The 18,470-nt window shown below is 35.9% G+C and overlaps 1 protein-coding gene across 1 annotated transcript in view; it reads right to left on the reverse strand.

Annotated features, from left to right (window-relative positions):
• PARPBP (PARP1 binding protein) overlaps positions 1-18,470 on the reverse strand; it is a gene marked incomplete at both ends in the record, with an annotated part of 48,899 nt that overhangs the window by 2,448 nt on the left and 27,981 nt on the right. Inside the window, 2 exons of the mRNA XM_084261122.1 lie at positions 9,204-9,285; positions 13,839-14,017. Coding sequence (XP_084117248.1) covers positions 9,204-9,285; positions 13,839-14,017 — 261 coding nt within the window. The remainder of the gene's footprint in view (positions 1-9,203; positions 9,286-13,838; positions 14,018-18,470) is intronic.

Consider the following 18,470-nt stretch of genomic DNA (forward strand, 5'->3'; position numbering starts at 1 on the left):
AGACCAAATTTCTCCAGTTGTTCATCACTCCAAAACTGCAATTTCTCTGTGCCAGATAGCAGTCTGAGAAAGAAAGGCAGATTTAACAGGGAGAACTAGTCAGCCTGATTCTCAACAATTCTAACCTTTTTTAATCTACTCTGCACTTCAAACATTTACCATAAGCTCAGACTATATAAATGGAAATTTACAAGGTTTTCTGCACTTCGAGTTTATGCCTTAACTCATTAAGTGGATGTCATTAACTTTACTCTTCACAGAAAGTGTTTTGAGGGGTAGAGAAGCTATACCCAGAATAAGCTTAAGAATCTGAAGTAATGAAAAAATGCAATTCTAATCTAGTTTAAACTTAATCAACATCCTAATGTATAATTACAATATTTGAACTATAAGTGATTTACATTTTCTTTAAGGTTAAAATTACTGTAATATTAATGAAAAATACTTTCCTGTATTTGCTGTTTATTAAACAGTTCATCTTATTTAAAATTCCCCCGAATTTATAGTTACTGTTCAGCAAATGACACACATCAAAAATTATGCAACAGTAACTTGCACAGAGCTCTATGACATACTCGTATAGAAAGAGGCAAATAAGCTACAATTTATGCTGAGTCGACAAAGCTATAATAAACACAGTGCTAAGAACATCAAGCTTGAGCAAGCAAGCTTAATTGTTATCATTCTATAACCAACAGTAAATCCAGGGTTTTTCTGGGACATCGGGGTTTCTTTTTACTGTCCCCATCTGAAAATTTCAGTAATTCAGTTTACAGGGATTAGAATATGTGGAGTCAAAGGACAGAATTCAAACTCAAATACTGAAAAACATGCAGCACAAAACCATCTCTCTGTTTCAACTTCATGGAGGCTTCAAAATATGCCTCAAAATTTCAGTCTGTATTGTATTACATACCATTTAGCCATTTGCAAACAGTATACAAAGCTCTACCAAATATGATTATTTTAGCTGATCCCAGTACTAATCTAGAGGGTGTATATAAATTAAGGGTGCAAGATTAAATTTCTGGAAGCAGTCAAACTTGCAAACTAATCTAAAGATGCATATTCACTAGTAAAAACAACTATTCCATTGACTGAGATAGCAGTAAGTAAATTTTAACACCCCGAACACAGAACAAAAGAGCACAAATCTAAAAAGAAATAGAGCTTCAGTGGAATGTTTTTAAACAAAAAAAAAAAACAACTTAGATCTGGACCAAGCACACATAATGAACCCTGTTAACAGCATGAAATAGCTCTTCTAGTTCTTTTACAATAAATTCCCTGAAATCCATTTCTGAGAGGGAACTACATCTATGACCCACAGCTTTGGAAGAGCAAAAAGATGTTGGGAGCACTGTTTACTAATCAAGTAGTTGCACACAAATAGCATGCAGTGAACTCAGACTTACTATCCCCTCTCCTCTTCACAAGCAAGTGGGATTGTTGCTGTTATCCCTATACAAAGAAATTCTGCTGCATTCCAGAAAAAGGGGTTTGCTGTTATCACTGTTCAGCTACAAGAAAGTATGATAGAATTTAAGACAATGTTTCAGCAGCGTAGGCTAGTTAGTAGTTCTAATGAGTAGACAAAACAGGATATTCTTCCACCCCTTAACTTCTACATAGAGTTTTTCAGTTAAGATGCCAATATAAAACATTCACTTTTATAGGAAATATTAATGGTACATGCTCTATTTCTAAAAGTTAGTTGATAATCTGTTCCAGATCTCCTTCCAGCATCTGCATACAGACAGTACTGCCAATATTTAGTCACTAAGAATGTTGAGATTTGATTTTTATACACTGGAATGGCATAATAGAATTTGAAAACCTACAGCGGTAACAACAAACATATGTTTTTATTTTCTAGCCAAACAATTAGAGTACTATTTGGAAGAGGAAAGAAGATGAAAAGAGAAAATGTTTTTTTCACTCTTACCCTTGTTATTTCAGAAGAAAAATAAAGGTAAATTGTAAGAAAAAGTTGGAAAAGGGAGTGCAAAGGCAAGAGTGAAAAAACATTAAGTGATAAGTTTCATTGCCAAACCAAGGCAACAGGTTATTCAAACATGAAAAATGTCCTGAAGAGCTGAGGTAATAGCAAGTTTGTACTGTACTGAAACTATCAATGTTATTTTATCATGACTGATACCAGTCTTTTCCTATCCCAACTTAACCTACTACTGTTTTGAGAACACCTCATTATCAGGTTTCAAAAGTACTCAAAGCTCACAGCTACAGAGCCTAGGAAAGTAATTTAGGGATCCTGTAGAAACAAAAATCACATTTTATACACAAGCATGGTTTGGTTTATCAAGTGACACTAACAATAAAGTCTTTCTTCAGATTGTGCTGAACAGCATTTTTTCCCTTCCCCTCTCTCATTCAGATACCAATTTTTAGCATACTGTACACACACTGAAACTACTAATTAGCTTAGTGTTCTCCATAATTATATTCCACTTAGAAATAAATATTTCTTGCTACAATAGATGAGACTACCTGAGGAAGATTGTTTTCTCTATTACTATAAATTTTCTGCACAGAATTATAGTGCGCATACAGAAAATTCTTGATAACTTCCTGTTGATAGCTTTCCAAGTCACAGTTTATTTGTACTGGAATCACAAATAGGCAAAACCATTCTCTCAAGTAACAGCATTTAGAGCACTAAGCAATGAAAAAAATAACAGCAGTGCATGAAGCTAGATATTAAGTAATTTTATATAGGCAAGGACAAGTCACATGAGAAAGGCAGATTGGGATTTTTTCCTTTGTGGAGCTTTTTATTTGGAAGATCTCTATGCACAGTAAAATTACAATGAACTTCAAGCATGCCAAGATTTGTTAGAGTTCTTAAGCCACAAATTCTTTTTAAAACTAAAACTACAGTTATGATCCCAATTGGAGGGAAATCGTACCTCATATAGGAAAGGGTTGTCTCCGGTTACATTAAGAAAAAAACATGCCAAACTACTGAAAGTCCTTGCAGCTGTTTCAGGGTAAACTTATTAATAATGCAGCAGGATTTCTAAAACAATGTATCAAAAGACCAAAACAATCCTAAGTTTACAAAAAAAAATATGATCTGTTACTCTTTCAAACCTTGCATGTTCACAGCCTAATAGCATTTGTTCCTTCCTTCCTAACTCCTGGAAGTTTTCCGTTTCACCCTCCGTAGTTTGGGAAGAGTATTTTTCCTACAACTTGGACATCTAATCTTTTCTGGTGCAGAAGAAAGATGAAAATCTTGTTATGCAACTTTTTTGCTGTCTTAAGTTGCTCTTCAAGCTAAACAAAGTAGGTGATTGTAACAATCCTTCCATTCTTCTCTCCCACCAATAAGCAAGGCTTACACAACCCCATTGAAATCAACAAAGTAAGTAGTGAAACCATAGGGTATCTACCCATTTAGATAAATGGAAGTATGATACAAACAAGCAGACACAAGGTTGGATGAACACTTTTTAAATAAAATACCTCTCTCCTGTTCAATTAAACTTTCAACTTTATAAAGCAGAAAGGAGTGAAAAGGACAACTGACAAGAGAAGACATAACTTAATAGATGTTCTATAGACCTTTCTGATGAATTAAAGACTCCTTCCACAAAATACCATTCACCAGAAGACACTTAACTGATAACAAGCTTGAAACTCTAAATTGTCTCTCAGAGGAAGATTGAGTTTCTTAGTATTACTCTTACCTGCTTCTGCTGGAGGGAATGAAAAAATGCAATATACTAGCTTCCCAGACTTCTTTCTCCTTAAGGAATAGAGCAACAGCTTTGCCTCTTAACAAATGCCGTTAGTTAGGTGATCTTTCTGCATCTCTTCCAGTATTTAATGAGGATTGAAAGACAACAACATTTCTTTGTCTTCCACTGTTGCCAGGAATTTTTTTTGGCACGATGGAAGTACCCACAGATTTATTTTATTTTTATACAACAATTCCAGTACATAGTTACCCGTTTACTTTATTCAGTGTTCATATTTTTAGATACTAAACACACATGCATGACACTGTGCTGTATGTCTAAATATTGTCAGTCTGCCCTCCTCCACATAAGTCTGCAGAAGCTTTAAGAGATCCTTTCCTCAAAAGAAAAGGGCATGATTTCCCCCACATCTTCCTTTTTTTTTTTTTACTTGGAGAAGTGTTTCTCCTTTCCCCTTCTAGATCTTCCTAAATTTCTTTATTCAACACATCTTACATCATGATGGGAGTCAACATATAACCAAACTAGTAATGACTGCTGTATTTTCATTCACCTCTCAAATATCATGGAAAAGGTGACTTTTACAGGACAAGTTCTAATGAAATATCATTTATTCATACTACAGGCTAACCATCTAACAACCTACAAGAGGCAGCATGCTAAAAAAGGTCTTTAGGGCAATTTTGTAGAACTAAGGCTACCATCACACATGCTGCCTAAGAAACTTCTCAGAAGAACCGTTAATATTTGAATGAAACATCTTATTGCTATAGTATTTTTCAAAAAATATACATATGGTATCTCTGAGTCAACTATTAAAATGAATGCATTATGCATCCCAATTTAATACTGTGAATTTTACAAGCAACCTGACACATTTCATAATGGTTGTATGAAATAATATGAAAGATAGATATTCAGTGTAACAAGGTGATAAATATTACTACAGCACTTGACATCCATGGTCATGGACAAGGAATTCAATGTGCTGCAGAGGAAAGACAGAACAAAATTTATTTCTGCCAAGAGACATTACAATCCAAGACAAGAAATATATGGATTCATAGAGAAATGAACTGAAATTAGTCATTGTAATGGGCATCCATCTCAACACAAGGCACTGCTAAGTTTTGGGGAGAGGTTGATTTAAAGTTACTGAGAAAAAGGTTTTAAAGGAGGATAATGAGTTCTGCAGATACCTATAGGAAATATCTTCAGTTGTAGTATAAAATAGTATGAAATTGACAGCTGAAAGAGCTAGTCTAAAAATTAACAAATGAACAGTGAAGATTGGTATTGCAGGCTGAATGTAAGCAAGGACAGGTATCTCAAAGCTGCAAACCAGAAATAATCAATGGGTTGGGATAGTTAAAACAAGTAGCTTACACCTACTACAACTTAAACAGATTGAGATGTAAACAGAATGGCAGGTAGCACCTAATCACTTTGATAACTTTTTGCACAGCAATCTCTGTGAAGAAAGCCAGGCTAAAGCTGCAACTATTGAGTCCAAGAAAAACGTATGGCAGCATATCAAAATGCAAAATGAATCTATAATAAATTATGGTTGAGTGGACATATGGAGAGAGAATAATACATTCCAGAGGTGATATGGGGTGAAAAAGTAACAGGTAGGATACCATCATCAATGTTAAATATACCAGAAAAGATATATTGTCTCAATATCAACAGCTGGGTATTCACAGGATGGTGTAAAATTAACAAAAGATGTCAGAAGGGACACATAGGTCAGATGTATGTCTGTGAACATTTATGCAAAGATGGTAGCTGATCTTCTGTTTTTTGATGTATTCATCCACAAAGACACAGAAAGAGAAGAGGAGAAAGAAAGGACCCTGCAACATTAAAAAAAAAAAAGATAGAAGAAAAGGATGGAGCATAGAAGAGAAACTCCCTAATAATTGTTAGAAAAGTAGAAAGAAAACCAGAAAAAGACAAAATGAAAGATGGGCATTTCAAGAAAGCAAGCAGGATTTTATAAGAGAGGATGGAGATAAAGATGAATGGCAGAGAACTTTTTTGACTTTTAGCTAGAAAAATCATTAGCTATCCAGCAAAAGCAGTTTTACCTGACTGAAAGGAGAAACAAGATTAAGTTCCTGATTAAGAGGACTGTGCTGCTACATAATTGAGGAACACTCTGAACTGCATGATTTTTATTTTCACATTTTTAAATGGAAAAACATCTTGAGATATTTGGCCTCTGTTCCATGCTGCACAATGTCTCTCTGGTACAACAGGATATACTGGAAGCAAGCCATAAAGAAGACTGATTGTTATTACTAGAGTCAGTTTAGCAGCCTCGATGTTGCTCTAAGATATGAATTGTATAGCTCCAAGCAGCCATTCAGTTTAACACATTTTACCATCCACATTGGTAAAGTAGAGGAATAGAGTCTATCATCACAGATATAATCTACAAAAGATAACACTATAAGCAGGTTTACAGTCTTCTAAGACGCTAAAGAAATTTTAGAAGTGTGAACCCCAGACTTCAGATCTGTTGCTTGTTCTCTTTGAATTTGGGTTTTCATAAGAAAAAAAGTAATTTGTATTTCAATATAGTGATCCTCAATTATATTAGGCAGCTGGTAAGCATCAAAATCAGATACAGAAGCAAGATCTAGAAGATCTCAAAAATTATTGGCTAAAAATACTAGAGGTTTCATTCTTTTTTCTACGGGTAAATTCCACTTCATCAATCATGAACTAAGACAAAGACAAGAGTCTTAAAGGAAATGTCAGGATCTTACACTGTATAAATATGGAACATAAGAGCCACAGAACCCTTATTAGAGTCAGGCACTACAAAAGTAGCACAGGAGAGTGTCAGAATGAAGCTTTGTATGCAATTCCTGCTCCTGAAATTATTCAGAAACCTCTGAAAGAACTAGTCTGGTATATTTTATTAGCAAAAAAGTATTTCCAAAAAAGTTAAAACTTTCATAAAATAAATCAGCTTCACAACCTGACAATGTGAAAGGTCTTTTCCAACCAAAATGATTCTATGATAAAAACCTTGTAAATTTCCAGAAAAGGTCTCAAATGTCAGAGGTAATTACAGAATCACTAGGTTGAAAAAGACGTTTGAGATCTTAGAGTCCAACCATATCTGTGCTCTACTAAACACCAACCACCTTATTTACTTCAGGTTTGCTGACTCAACCCCCTCCCTGGGCACCTTTTCGAACACCCAATAAACCCTTTAAGTGAAGAATTTTTTCATAATGTCTAATCTGAAATTGCCCTGGTGCAGCTTGAGACCATTCCCCCTCGTCCTATCACCTGTCATCTGGGTGATGAGATCAACATCCACCTCTATAACCTCCTTTCAGGTAACTGTAGGCAGCAATAAGGTCCCCCCTCAGCCTCCTCTTCTCCAGGCTAAACACCAGTTCCCTCAGCAGCTCCTTGTAAGGTTTGCTCTCCAGCCCCTTCACCAGCCTGGCTGCCCTTCTCTGGACACACTCCAGGACTTCAATGTCTTTCTTGCAGTGAGAGGCACAAAACTGAACACAGTATTCGAGGTGTGGCCTCATCAATGCTGAGTACAGGGGTACAATCACTTCCCTGGACCTGCTGGCCACACTATTTCTGATAGAAGCCAAGATGCCATTAGCTTTTGTGGCCACCTGGGCACACAGCTGGCTCATATCCAATCAGCAGTTAACCAACACCCCCAGGTCCTTCTCTACCCTCAGGCAGATTGTCACTTCCTCCCAGCTTCGTGTCATCTACAAACTTACTGAGGGAACATTCAATCCCTTCATCCAGGTCCACTGATAGATATTGAACAGAACTGAGCCCTGGGGAACACCACTTGTGACCGGCCTCCAGCTGGATTTAGCTCCATTTACCACAACTCTTTGGGCCCAGCCATCCAGCCAGTTTTTTTTACCCAGCAGAGGGTGTGCCTGTCCAGGCCAGTGGTAGCCAGTTTCTCAAGCAGAATGCTGTGAGAAACAGTGTCACGGGCTTGGTTGAAGTCAAGGTGCGCTACATCCACAGCCTTTCCCTCATCCACTAAGTAGGTCAACTTGTCATAGAAGGTGATCAGGTTAGTTTGGAAGGACCTGCCCTTCATAAACCCATGTTCACCTGGTTACTTTTGGATAATAACTTCTGTTCTTTGATATTGAACATAGTTGTTCACTAAACCATTTATAAAAACTCTATTTACATAGGAAAACTATGTACTTCAATGTATCATGCAAACAGCATAACTGATTTTTTGCTATTTGATGGGTAAAACCACCATTTCAATATGCTGTTTATCTTAAAATTAAAATAATGAAGATCCTTTATCAGTTTCAATCTCATAATTTGCCTATGAGTTTTAAGATAAATTTCACTGTAATTAGTGTATATAATCCAACACACCCATCATCAACCCCACCCTCATTCCAAAAATGAAAAGCACTCAGAATGAAGTTAGAGTATATTTAAAAACATGCTGCAAATATTGACAGTGCTTTGACACTTTTCATTGGACTTCCTTATAATGACCTTCTACTACTCAAACATATAATTCTCATATCCAGTGGCAGAAAGATATTTTCATTATGCTGTTCCAGAATTAATTCTGATGGCTTGAAACACCTGTTTTCCTCCTTATGTACTCAGTACATTTGTGTGTTTGCCTGTTGTCAGGACTAACTTTGTAAAAAAATAGTGCCATTACTTTTACTTGGCACTCTGTTGAAATGCTGTGGAGGATACAAGCTCTGTCTCTTTCCAATGTCAATTTGTCAAGCTCGACCATTTTGAGGAAAAAAGGACTGTGTAAGATGCAGTAATTGAAGACTACAATTTTCATAAATACAGAAGTTATTCTTTTGAATAGCACTGCTCACAACATCAATACACTCTTACAATGTTCCATTTAATCTACAAAACAGCAAACATTAGCATCTTAATTTTATTGTTCACAAAGCAATGTTATGGGAACATCCTCAGAATGTTACAAATAAAAAGCAACCCCAACAAAACACAATTAAAAAGTCATTGCTACACTTTTAGAATGGCTGTCTTGACAGAACTGAAATCAGGTGCTTCTGTTGAGTTTTATCTCTGTTTTCACATAGTTTCAATTTTATTGCTACAGTCCTGAAATGCACAGATGGTTGAATTAAGAGATACAGATTAACTCAGTATACCTCCATTAAGAGATCTTCATTAAGAAGTACTTTTAAGTTTAAAGCCTCTCTTCTGGAGTTTTACATATTGTAACACTGAGTTGGCCCAATTACAAGCTAATCACAATTACATTTCTTTACCTATTGGATACAATTTAGCCAAGTTCTTTTAGAATTTTAGCACTGGGGGTTTTTTGTTTGTTTGTTTTGTTGGGGTTTTTGTTAGTTTTTTGAGGGTTTTGGTTTTGTTTTTTTTTTTTTTTTTAATTTTTGCATTATTACACTTCAGTGCATCTATAGTCCCAAAACAATTCCTACACAGTACCTTAATTTTTTTTTCATCCACAGATTTCTGGATACGTTGTCTAAGAGGTTTTGGAGAAGATCCATTAGATTGTGCTGGAGATCTATATTAAAAAGAGGTAAGGTTTTAGAACACATAAACAATTAGTTAAGAAAAACTAGTTTACCATACCAAGTTTCTCAGTAACAGGACAGCAAACGTCTATACTTTTCAAGCCTTTCTTTGTTTTCTCCCTTCCTAAGTAAACACATGTACTGTGACAACGGAAAACAGCATAATGAAATCAAACCGACAGTTCCAATTTCTGGTATCATTTAGCAATATTATGTTTACAATACTGTAATTCTGCAGCCACAGTATCATTATTTGTAATGCTGGTGATGAGTCATCATTCTACTTACACCCCCTTGAACAGCATCTGGTTGACCTGCAGAATAAATTTCCTCATATTTACAGACTTGACAGTAGAAGTACTGTAGCAAACAAAATGCTTCCATACTACTAGATTTCAGTATTTGATTACTTTCACTCCTTAATGAAAAATTTTGATGCACATAATGCAAAAAACTATTCATGCATATAAGAGGGAATTTTCTGACCTTAAGATAAGAACTGAGCTGTGCATCTCTAAATAATTACTTCTCTTTTTAAGCTCATGGCCAGCCAGGATGCATGTAAGGATACTTTTTCAAAAAAAAGTAAATAAAATTAAGAATTAGTTAGCTCATTCCACTCAATTATTCTATTAAAAAATAGCGCATTCTTTATTTTATTTCTTTTTGTCTGTAGTGTAAAATTTCTGCAGGATCTTACAATGTTTTTGCTATTAAATAGCTTCAGCATATTCCAATCTACACTTTTTGTTCATGAGTCCTCTTTGTAGCCCATAATGCCAAAATACTCAGCATCCCACTTTTCCAACAATTGATGATTCCTCAAGATAAGCAACTGATTAAATTACTGCTTCTTCAGTGCATGGATAAGTTAGTTTCCTTTTCAGTGCCCATAAACAGTTTTTCAAGAATCTTTGTTTGTACACCTGATAAACACAGTGTACAAATTTCTATTCCTTAAATAGGAGATTAAAAAAACTACAACAAAAAAACAGAACAAGATAAGAAATTAGAATTAATGACTGCCTTTAACATTAATTAATAGGATAGAAAGATGATGGGAACGATACAAAAAACAGCAGCAAATAAAACGTTGCCTCAAACACTAAATACCTCCTGAATATGCAAACCAGAACAAAGAATCTTTATTGCAAAGAGTTAGGAAAATATTTAATCCATGGTCATACAAAATTTAAATCTAAACCATAAATATCATTAATTTTATCAAAATCACCTTACTGTGATTTCAATACCATTATCATAATTTTTGTTTGCCTAAAAAACTTAAAAATACTATTGGAAAAATAGCACCCTTCTGCTTTGCATGCAGCTTCAAAATAATAAAAAAAAGCACAAGAATTTTCTTTGAACTTCTATAATGCAAATCTAAAACCAATATTTTCCAGAAGACTGAAATGAAGTGCTTAGAGAAGGAAAATATTTGATGGATATTCTAAAGGACAGATTAAGTAAGAAAAACTTTAGCTTGGATAGGATGTTCTAAACCACTGGGGATGTATTCTCAGTGCTTATATTTTCAGCTCCCAAAATACACGTGCATTTCACAATTTGCAATGAAAATATTTTTAATTAAAACAAAGCCAACAAAAAGTTAAACTACACAATAGCTGCTTCTCAGCAGCAGCTTTTATGTGGGATTTCTGCGTAGAGAGATAAATCAATGCAATTGATTTGAAGTTTATTGAAAGAAGAGTAAAATAAAGCAAGAAAAATTCACAAAAAAGGTGTTGGATTTAATCTCAATCTTTACCTGAAAACTAACAGTGCTCTCTCTAACCATAAGCCAGAGAAAACTACTCAAACTTTAAGCATACTTTGGTATTCTTCAGTAATAAAATCTCCAGAAATAGCAAACAGCTTTGTTAAATACCTCAAAAAAATAACTACCATGTGATCAAAAACCATAAAACAGTAGCTACCATATGAGGTGACCAATCTGATACACAGAATCAGACGAGAAAAGAGAATCTTAAAGCTGCAGTGACATTTACTGCCAAAGGTTCTACCATTCATCCTACAAACCATTGCAGATTTAGATCTAGATCAAGTATTTGAGATCAAGTATCTAGATCAAAGCACTCTAGATCATTTGAGACCTAATCATTGGCAAAAAAAGTATTGTAGAGGTGCCTGTACACTGATGCAAATCAGTGGCACCTTAGCTACTGTGTTGTGCAGCATGAAGGTGTTTGGCATTTATAAAGCAACTGGAGCCTTACAGTAAAGCAACTAGCAAAATGCAGAAAGATTTGATAAAAATTGAGAACAGGTGCTGTTTGCAAGTTTTATTTCATTTCTTGGAGTACTTTATTCCTAAAGCAATAATTCAGGATCATAAATTCAATATTTCGAATACATTGCTTCTAATTTTTTTTAATTGAAGCACACAATAAAGATATACTGGAAAATAAAATCTAAAGCAAATTAACCACTAAGGAAAACACAACAATTGTCTAGATTATAATATAAATTCTCAGATAGCAGTACATGCTTATACCTATACTGAGAAGATTTTTTGTCAAACAAAAAGTTTATCCTTTTGGGGAAAAATTAAAGAAAAATCGAATGAGGTAAATGAAACTGAAGTACTCGGTGGGAATTGTTATGCAGAAATAAGTGGTTTAAAACCTGTTTTAAATTAAGGAGTTACTTAAAAACTAATCAAGATCTCTAGCTCTGAATAATAGCAGTGCTTAATTCAGGATGAGGATTCAGGAGGGCTTTGATTTCATTCACAAAGAGCATTAATCTAGAACTGATTAAGCTCCTTTTTCTTCTGATAAAGATACAAGCACAGTGAGGTTTATTAAATTAATGAAACAATTTAAAAGTTAAAGTGGAACATTTTTCCTGAATCTGAAGTAATGGAAAAACAAGACTGAAATCACTGTTCTTTTACCTTTACTACATAATGAAATAGAAATGTATAGCTACAGCTACCCACAGATATTTGAGAGGTGAAAGAATATTCCACAATATTTTGTTACAAGCTGCTTTATATTAAAAAATATTACAATTTATTTGGATAAGTTATTAGTCAAACTAGTTTCTTAAGTTTTATTAGGATGTGCTTGTTCCCTTGGTTTGATAAAAGAATAAAAACAATAAACAGATCTAACAAAACCTTTAAATTCTTTGACTTTTAGGATCCTTTATCTTCCAATTTAGGACATATCACTGTTTTTCTCTTTCTTTCCTGTTACCCTCACAGCTTTCCACCTGCACATTCCAATAGTGTTGTTATGGTGGGCTTTCAGTAATTAACCGCCACCAGCGTAAGAAACATATCCTTCTTTCCCACTTTTCCTATCCTTTTTGCTGTGGATCATCTTTTACATTAGGGAAACCTATGTGCATGCACATAGCTTAATAAGCAACTGGACACACAGCCCTTGCCTTGATGAGCAGATGCTCCAATCACTGCTAAAGGCACCATAAGTAGAGATAAATAATAAGGGGGTTAAGCAGGTCCTTATGAAGCCAATACAGTTAACCTGGGAAAAGAACTTGTGGGGAACCAAGCACTGTAATACAGAGGATGCTTGACTAGGAACTCTGACTGCTTTACTTCCCAGCTGGCCACATCTCTTTCTTCCCTCTCCCTCTTTGATATTATTCTTCCTCCCCAAATGAAGCGTTCACCATCAGGGTCAATGCATGCCATCAGCTTCAGGCCCTGCTAAAAAAAATCTTAACACATGTACATTTGTTTCAACATCCTTCATGCAATAGTATCCTGACTGATGGATCATGATATGAAAAACTATAAGCATTTAAAACTGTATCCACAAAATAATTACTATGCAGGAAGAAAAAGATATAATCAAAAAACATCTTGTGTCATAGCTAGACAAAGCCTCTTCAATTTGAACAGCATCTTAAAATTGAATAGTCAAATTAGCTACTGAACAGACAGTATTTGAAGTTAAGACTTCCAACTTAAGAGGTAAGTATTTGGAAGTTTCGTTGCAAAGGATATTCATTCCTCCGTGGGTTTCATGCAGCCTGCAACCATACTAGCTTGAAAATTCTGTGTTACAAAAACATCTTGAGGATACAGAAAATGCTGCTGAGGAGGTAGAATCATAGAATGGCCTGGGTTGGAAGGGACCCCAAGGATCACACAGTTCCAACACCCCTGCCACAGGCAGGGCCACCAACCACCAGTCCTGGATCTCCACAAGGTTGCCCAGGGCGCCATTCAACCTTGAATACCTCAGGGATGGGGCATCCACCACCTCTCTGGGCAGCCTGTTCCAGCACCCCAACACTCTCTCCATAAAAACCTTCCCCCCCCAATATCTAATCTAAACCTCCTTTAGCTTCAATCCATGAGAACACTCTTGAGAACTTGAGACTGTGCTATGAATGCCTTCCCTTTACCACCTAACCTCACAACAGACTGCACTTTGGTCATTTGCTTTGTGCAAGTAATATAAACACTTTGTTAGCCACTCAGTTTAAGGTCTTTAATCCCCTTCCCCTCCCACACAAATGTCACCAAAAATCTTCTAATACTCACCTGAAGAGTGTCAAAACAGAGGTGATTCCAAACAAATTTAAGCTTTCATCACCATGTAATAATTCTGCTTTGTTCTGGGTAGGAGGACTGATGGCTTCTTCATCCAGAAGAACTACTAAGACCTTTACAGTATCTCGACCACAATACGCAGTGCCATGATTTATGGAATACAATTTTGGCTGAAAGTAAATAAGAAGACAATACAACAGGAAACGTCAGCAAGTCAGACCAATAGCTCACTTCCAAAAGCAACCCATATTGGCATGGGGGGAGAGAATTCCTTCCTTCCCACAGTAAGCATTTATAGGGAAAGTTACTTCTTTCTGCCAAGCAATTAGTAGAGTTTACATCACTGCCACCTGGAGGTATATACTGATGAGCAAGTCACACAGATAAATACACAAACCTGTGATGAAACCATGCTGCAGAAATGAACTTCTTTATTTCCTCACAACCAATTTGAGTACTATGGGGTTCACAAGCACATTCTGGTGAAGTCCAACTCCTCTAACTTAATCTGCTAAAGCAGTCGGTTAAAAGTGAGATTTCCATCAAGATATGACAACGGCAGTACTTGGCACAATATCCTGATGTTTGGAATTAGATGAATTCCTCACAATTTTCCACATGAATAAAGAATTCCTTAAAGAAAATAAGAGTCCACATCTGGAAGTGTTCAATGCTACAGTCAGCAGTACAGAGGTAGAACTCCATAGCCACTATGGGACTGCAAGAATTGCAAGTTTGCTATATTTTTTATTTAAAAGTACTAGGAGTTCCATAGACAATTTAAGTGCTTAATACACAGTAGTAGGTTTTAAAAACTATAAGCTTTCTTATTTACTGATACACAGAAATGTTGAATAGCCTGACTTTGCTCAGAAGGACAGGACAAGCAATGAACTGCATTTATCTAATCAGTTAACTGCTTTTAAACACAGTCTTGAAAAGATCAAATTCTATTTCTCTCCCAATTTGATTACATCAATTAGTGTATGTAGCTTTCAAGAAACCATAGCAACACATGTCAGTCAGTTACTATAAGTTATAATCAATAGCTAGAAATAGCAATTACAGAAATGGTTGTTACTTGGCTTTACAGAATTGGCCTATTTCAGTACCATTTAATTTCCTCAAAATTTATTCTGAACCTCTTCAGTCATTACATCACCACATCATAGATTTTTATAAATGTCATGTGTGTCACAATAAATTTGTCTTAATGAGAAAAGTACAAATTTATCATCATCTTGAGTGACTATACACAAAGGAAAAAATAATCTTTAGAATATAACATAACCTCCTAGCTACCAAAGATGACCTTCAGAAGTCTTACTACAACAGCAGTGACTTAGTGTACTAACCATGGATGAAAATCCTAGCATTCAAGACACAATTAGAACTTTATGCAAGACAATCCCTGCCATAAAAATCTTGTTTATTAGTAAGCTTAAAATCATAATTCAAATGACATTTTCAAGAAAACAGTTGATCAGTCTTTCAGGGTATAGTGACCATTAGCTACTCTAGACTATTTTGGTTAGTTCCAGAAACACCAGCCAGATTCCATCTACAGGAGTAATTTCTCAGGAAGAAATTAATCATAATTCCTATTAGTTACATGTGCAGGCTTCAACACAAAGTAGTGGTTCCTGCTGCATAAAGTAATAACTTTTCCTGGAGGTCTACTTATAAAACAGGTATTTGCAGGAAAATTGAGCAATGATGGAAGAAAACTGCTACTGCCAGAAGAAAAGTAAATATTTTTCTAAGTAACTCACTCTCTTCAGGTACATTTTATGAGGAAGCAGCTTTCCCAGGAGCTAGAGGCAGCACCAGTTTCAGCTCTGTAGTTAAGATTGTACTTAAAATTTGCACTCAAAGAAATTAAGCTCTTACACATGAAAAAACACACATCATATGTATTCAGAATTACTTCTCATTTGTGCTCACTACATCCCTTGCCCTTTGACCACAATTACAAACTCCAAAATTCCCCACACTTATTCCGCTGTCCACATTTTGTTCATTACCTCCCTCAATCACCATCCTTATCTCTAATTCCTCAGACACTATCCTGGGCACCACAAAAGACTGGTGGCTTGACCTTGGCTAGCCACTAGATGCTCACCAAGCTGCTTTATCACTCCCACTCCTCAACAGAACAGGGAATACATGATGAAAAATCATAGTCAAGACGAGGATGAAATTTCACATCATGGGGAAAACAGACTTAAGGAAATTAATGTAATTCTTTGACAGTTTATCAGAATAGGACCCCTCCCTTCTTCCCAGACTCAACTTTGCTCTCATTTCTTGTACCACCTTCCCCCAAGTGGCACAGGGGAATGAAGAATGATCATTGTGGTCAGTTCCTAATGCTTCGTCTCTGCTGCTCTTTATTCCTTATGCTCTTCTGCTCCTTTGTGGGTTGCCCACCATGTGACACAGTGTTTCACAAGCTTCTCCAAAGTGAGTCCTTCCCACAGTCTGCACCTCTTCATGAATTGCTACAGTCCTTTTCACAGGCTGCAGGTCTTCAGGAACAGACTGCTCCAGTGTGGGTCCCCCATGAGGTTACAGGTCCTGCCAGAAAAAACTGTTTCTGCCTCAACTCCTCTCCATGGGCTACAGTTTCTGCCATGGACCTGCTCCAGTGCAGGCTCTCCACAGCGTCACAGCTTTCTTCAGGACATGTCCACCTACTCATGTTTGGGATCCTCTACAGGCTGCAGGTTGGATATCTGGTCCACTGTGGATACCTGCATACTGCAGAGGGACAACCTGCATCACCATGGGCTTCAATCACAGCCTGCAGGAGAATCTGCTCCAGTGCCTGGAGCACCTCTTCCTTCATTGACCTTGGTGTTCATAGAATTGTCCTTTTCCTAGTCTCACTCTTCTCTCCCAGCTGTTAGTTGCACAGCATTTTTTATCCTTTCTTAAGTGTTATACTAGAAGTGCTCCACCATCGTTAATTGGCTCAGCTTTGGCCATATGTAGGTACACCTTGCAGCTGGCTGGAACTGGCCCTATTAAACATGAGGGAAGCTTCTGGTGTTTTCACAGAAGCCACTCCTGCAGCCCTTGCTGCTACCAAAAACCTTGCCACATAAACCCAATATAACACTAGATTTGTCAAGCCACGTGGCACATCAGTCACATCCAGACCACAATCACCTATGATGGCTCTCAGTTACATCCACACTGTGGTGAATATAAGTATTCTAGTGAATATGGTGAAAAGGATGAGCCTAAAGCCCATCACTTACTCAAGTTTCCTCACTGAGGAGAATTATAGCAGAATCTGCTGATCCACAAGTAGATGGGTTGATCCTGCGACCAATTAACTTAAATTCAGGAATTACAAAAAACTCCAGTGTAGATCCACAGACTCACAATAATATAAAATAATACTAACATCTCGCCAATCTCAATGGAATGAACATTTAACCCATTTCCTAACAATATCAGGATGCAACCATCTTTGCTCTTTTCTGCCTCAACAAGGATGTTAGTAAACATCTTTAGAATCAGCAGATTATGAACTTGACCTATGCAGAACAATGAGAAACACAGCCAGCTTGAAAAATCAAATTTTTTTGGTGAATTTCTTTGAAGAATGAAGTTTTATTAAAATAGTTTTACCAGGCTTATAATATTTTTTAAAATTATCAGTAGTACAAGTAGCTAAATAAAAACAAAACTGATAACAGTAATTAATTTTTCAGAATGGAACAGAAAGAAACGGATATTAAAGGGAAACAGAAACACAGGGAAACAGGAAAATGCAGGTGAAATATATATCCAAACTGCTCAGTGTAAATACACATTTAAACCAGTTTAACTAGCCACTAGGGTCTGACTAGTTTTAGTCCTCATATTAAAAAAAGCACATTGAAAGTCTGGTTAAAATTGGTTAAAAACTTTGTTACCACGGGGTAATTGCAGCAAATTTACAAAACAAAGCATTCTAACCAACGTACATATATTCAAGATGTCTATAATTTTTTAGAAGTGTCCTAAACAAAAGTACATGACATTAAACATTTTAAATATCAAAAATTAATAATAAAATAATTAAATTTGGTTAATATTTTCATGAGAAAATGATCATACTATAAACCCAAGTAGATTCAAAGTATAGAAAACACAAACAAAAAGCCTGTATTCTGCTCTCCACTCCTGACAAAGAACTGTAAACATACTGATGCCTTCCATGAAGCTAAGATCATTAATAGCTTCATTAGTGGCTCAAAACACAAAAAGAGAAAAATTTACATGTTGATTATTGGAAGTTTTATTTCAGTCCCCTCACACTCTGTATTTCACCATGGTTTAGACTTCTTTATATTTAAGTTTATTTTGAATGCCTTACCCTTAGAAATACTTGATGCTGAGCTAGATTACAATAGACAGGGTTTAACTACATTACTGATAGATATTCTCAAATCTTAATTTCACTTTCATAATTTCTTTTGCTTGGAAATTTTTTATAGCTCTATTGCCTTGAAAATAGTGGCCAAACCTGACAGTTAAAAGTACCTACATCTATGACAATTGCACAAACAAATTAAGAGTATTTTATTTACAATTTTGAGTTAAGAAGTTTAAGTAAAACATCATTTTGAA

The sequence above is a fragment of the Gallinula chloropus genome (genome assembly GCF_964237585.1).
Source record: "Gallinula chloropus genome assembly, chromosome: 1".
NCBI lineage: Eukaryota > Metazoa > Chordata > Aves > Gruiformes > Rallidae > Gallinula > Gallinula chloropus.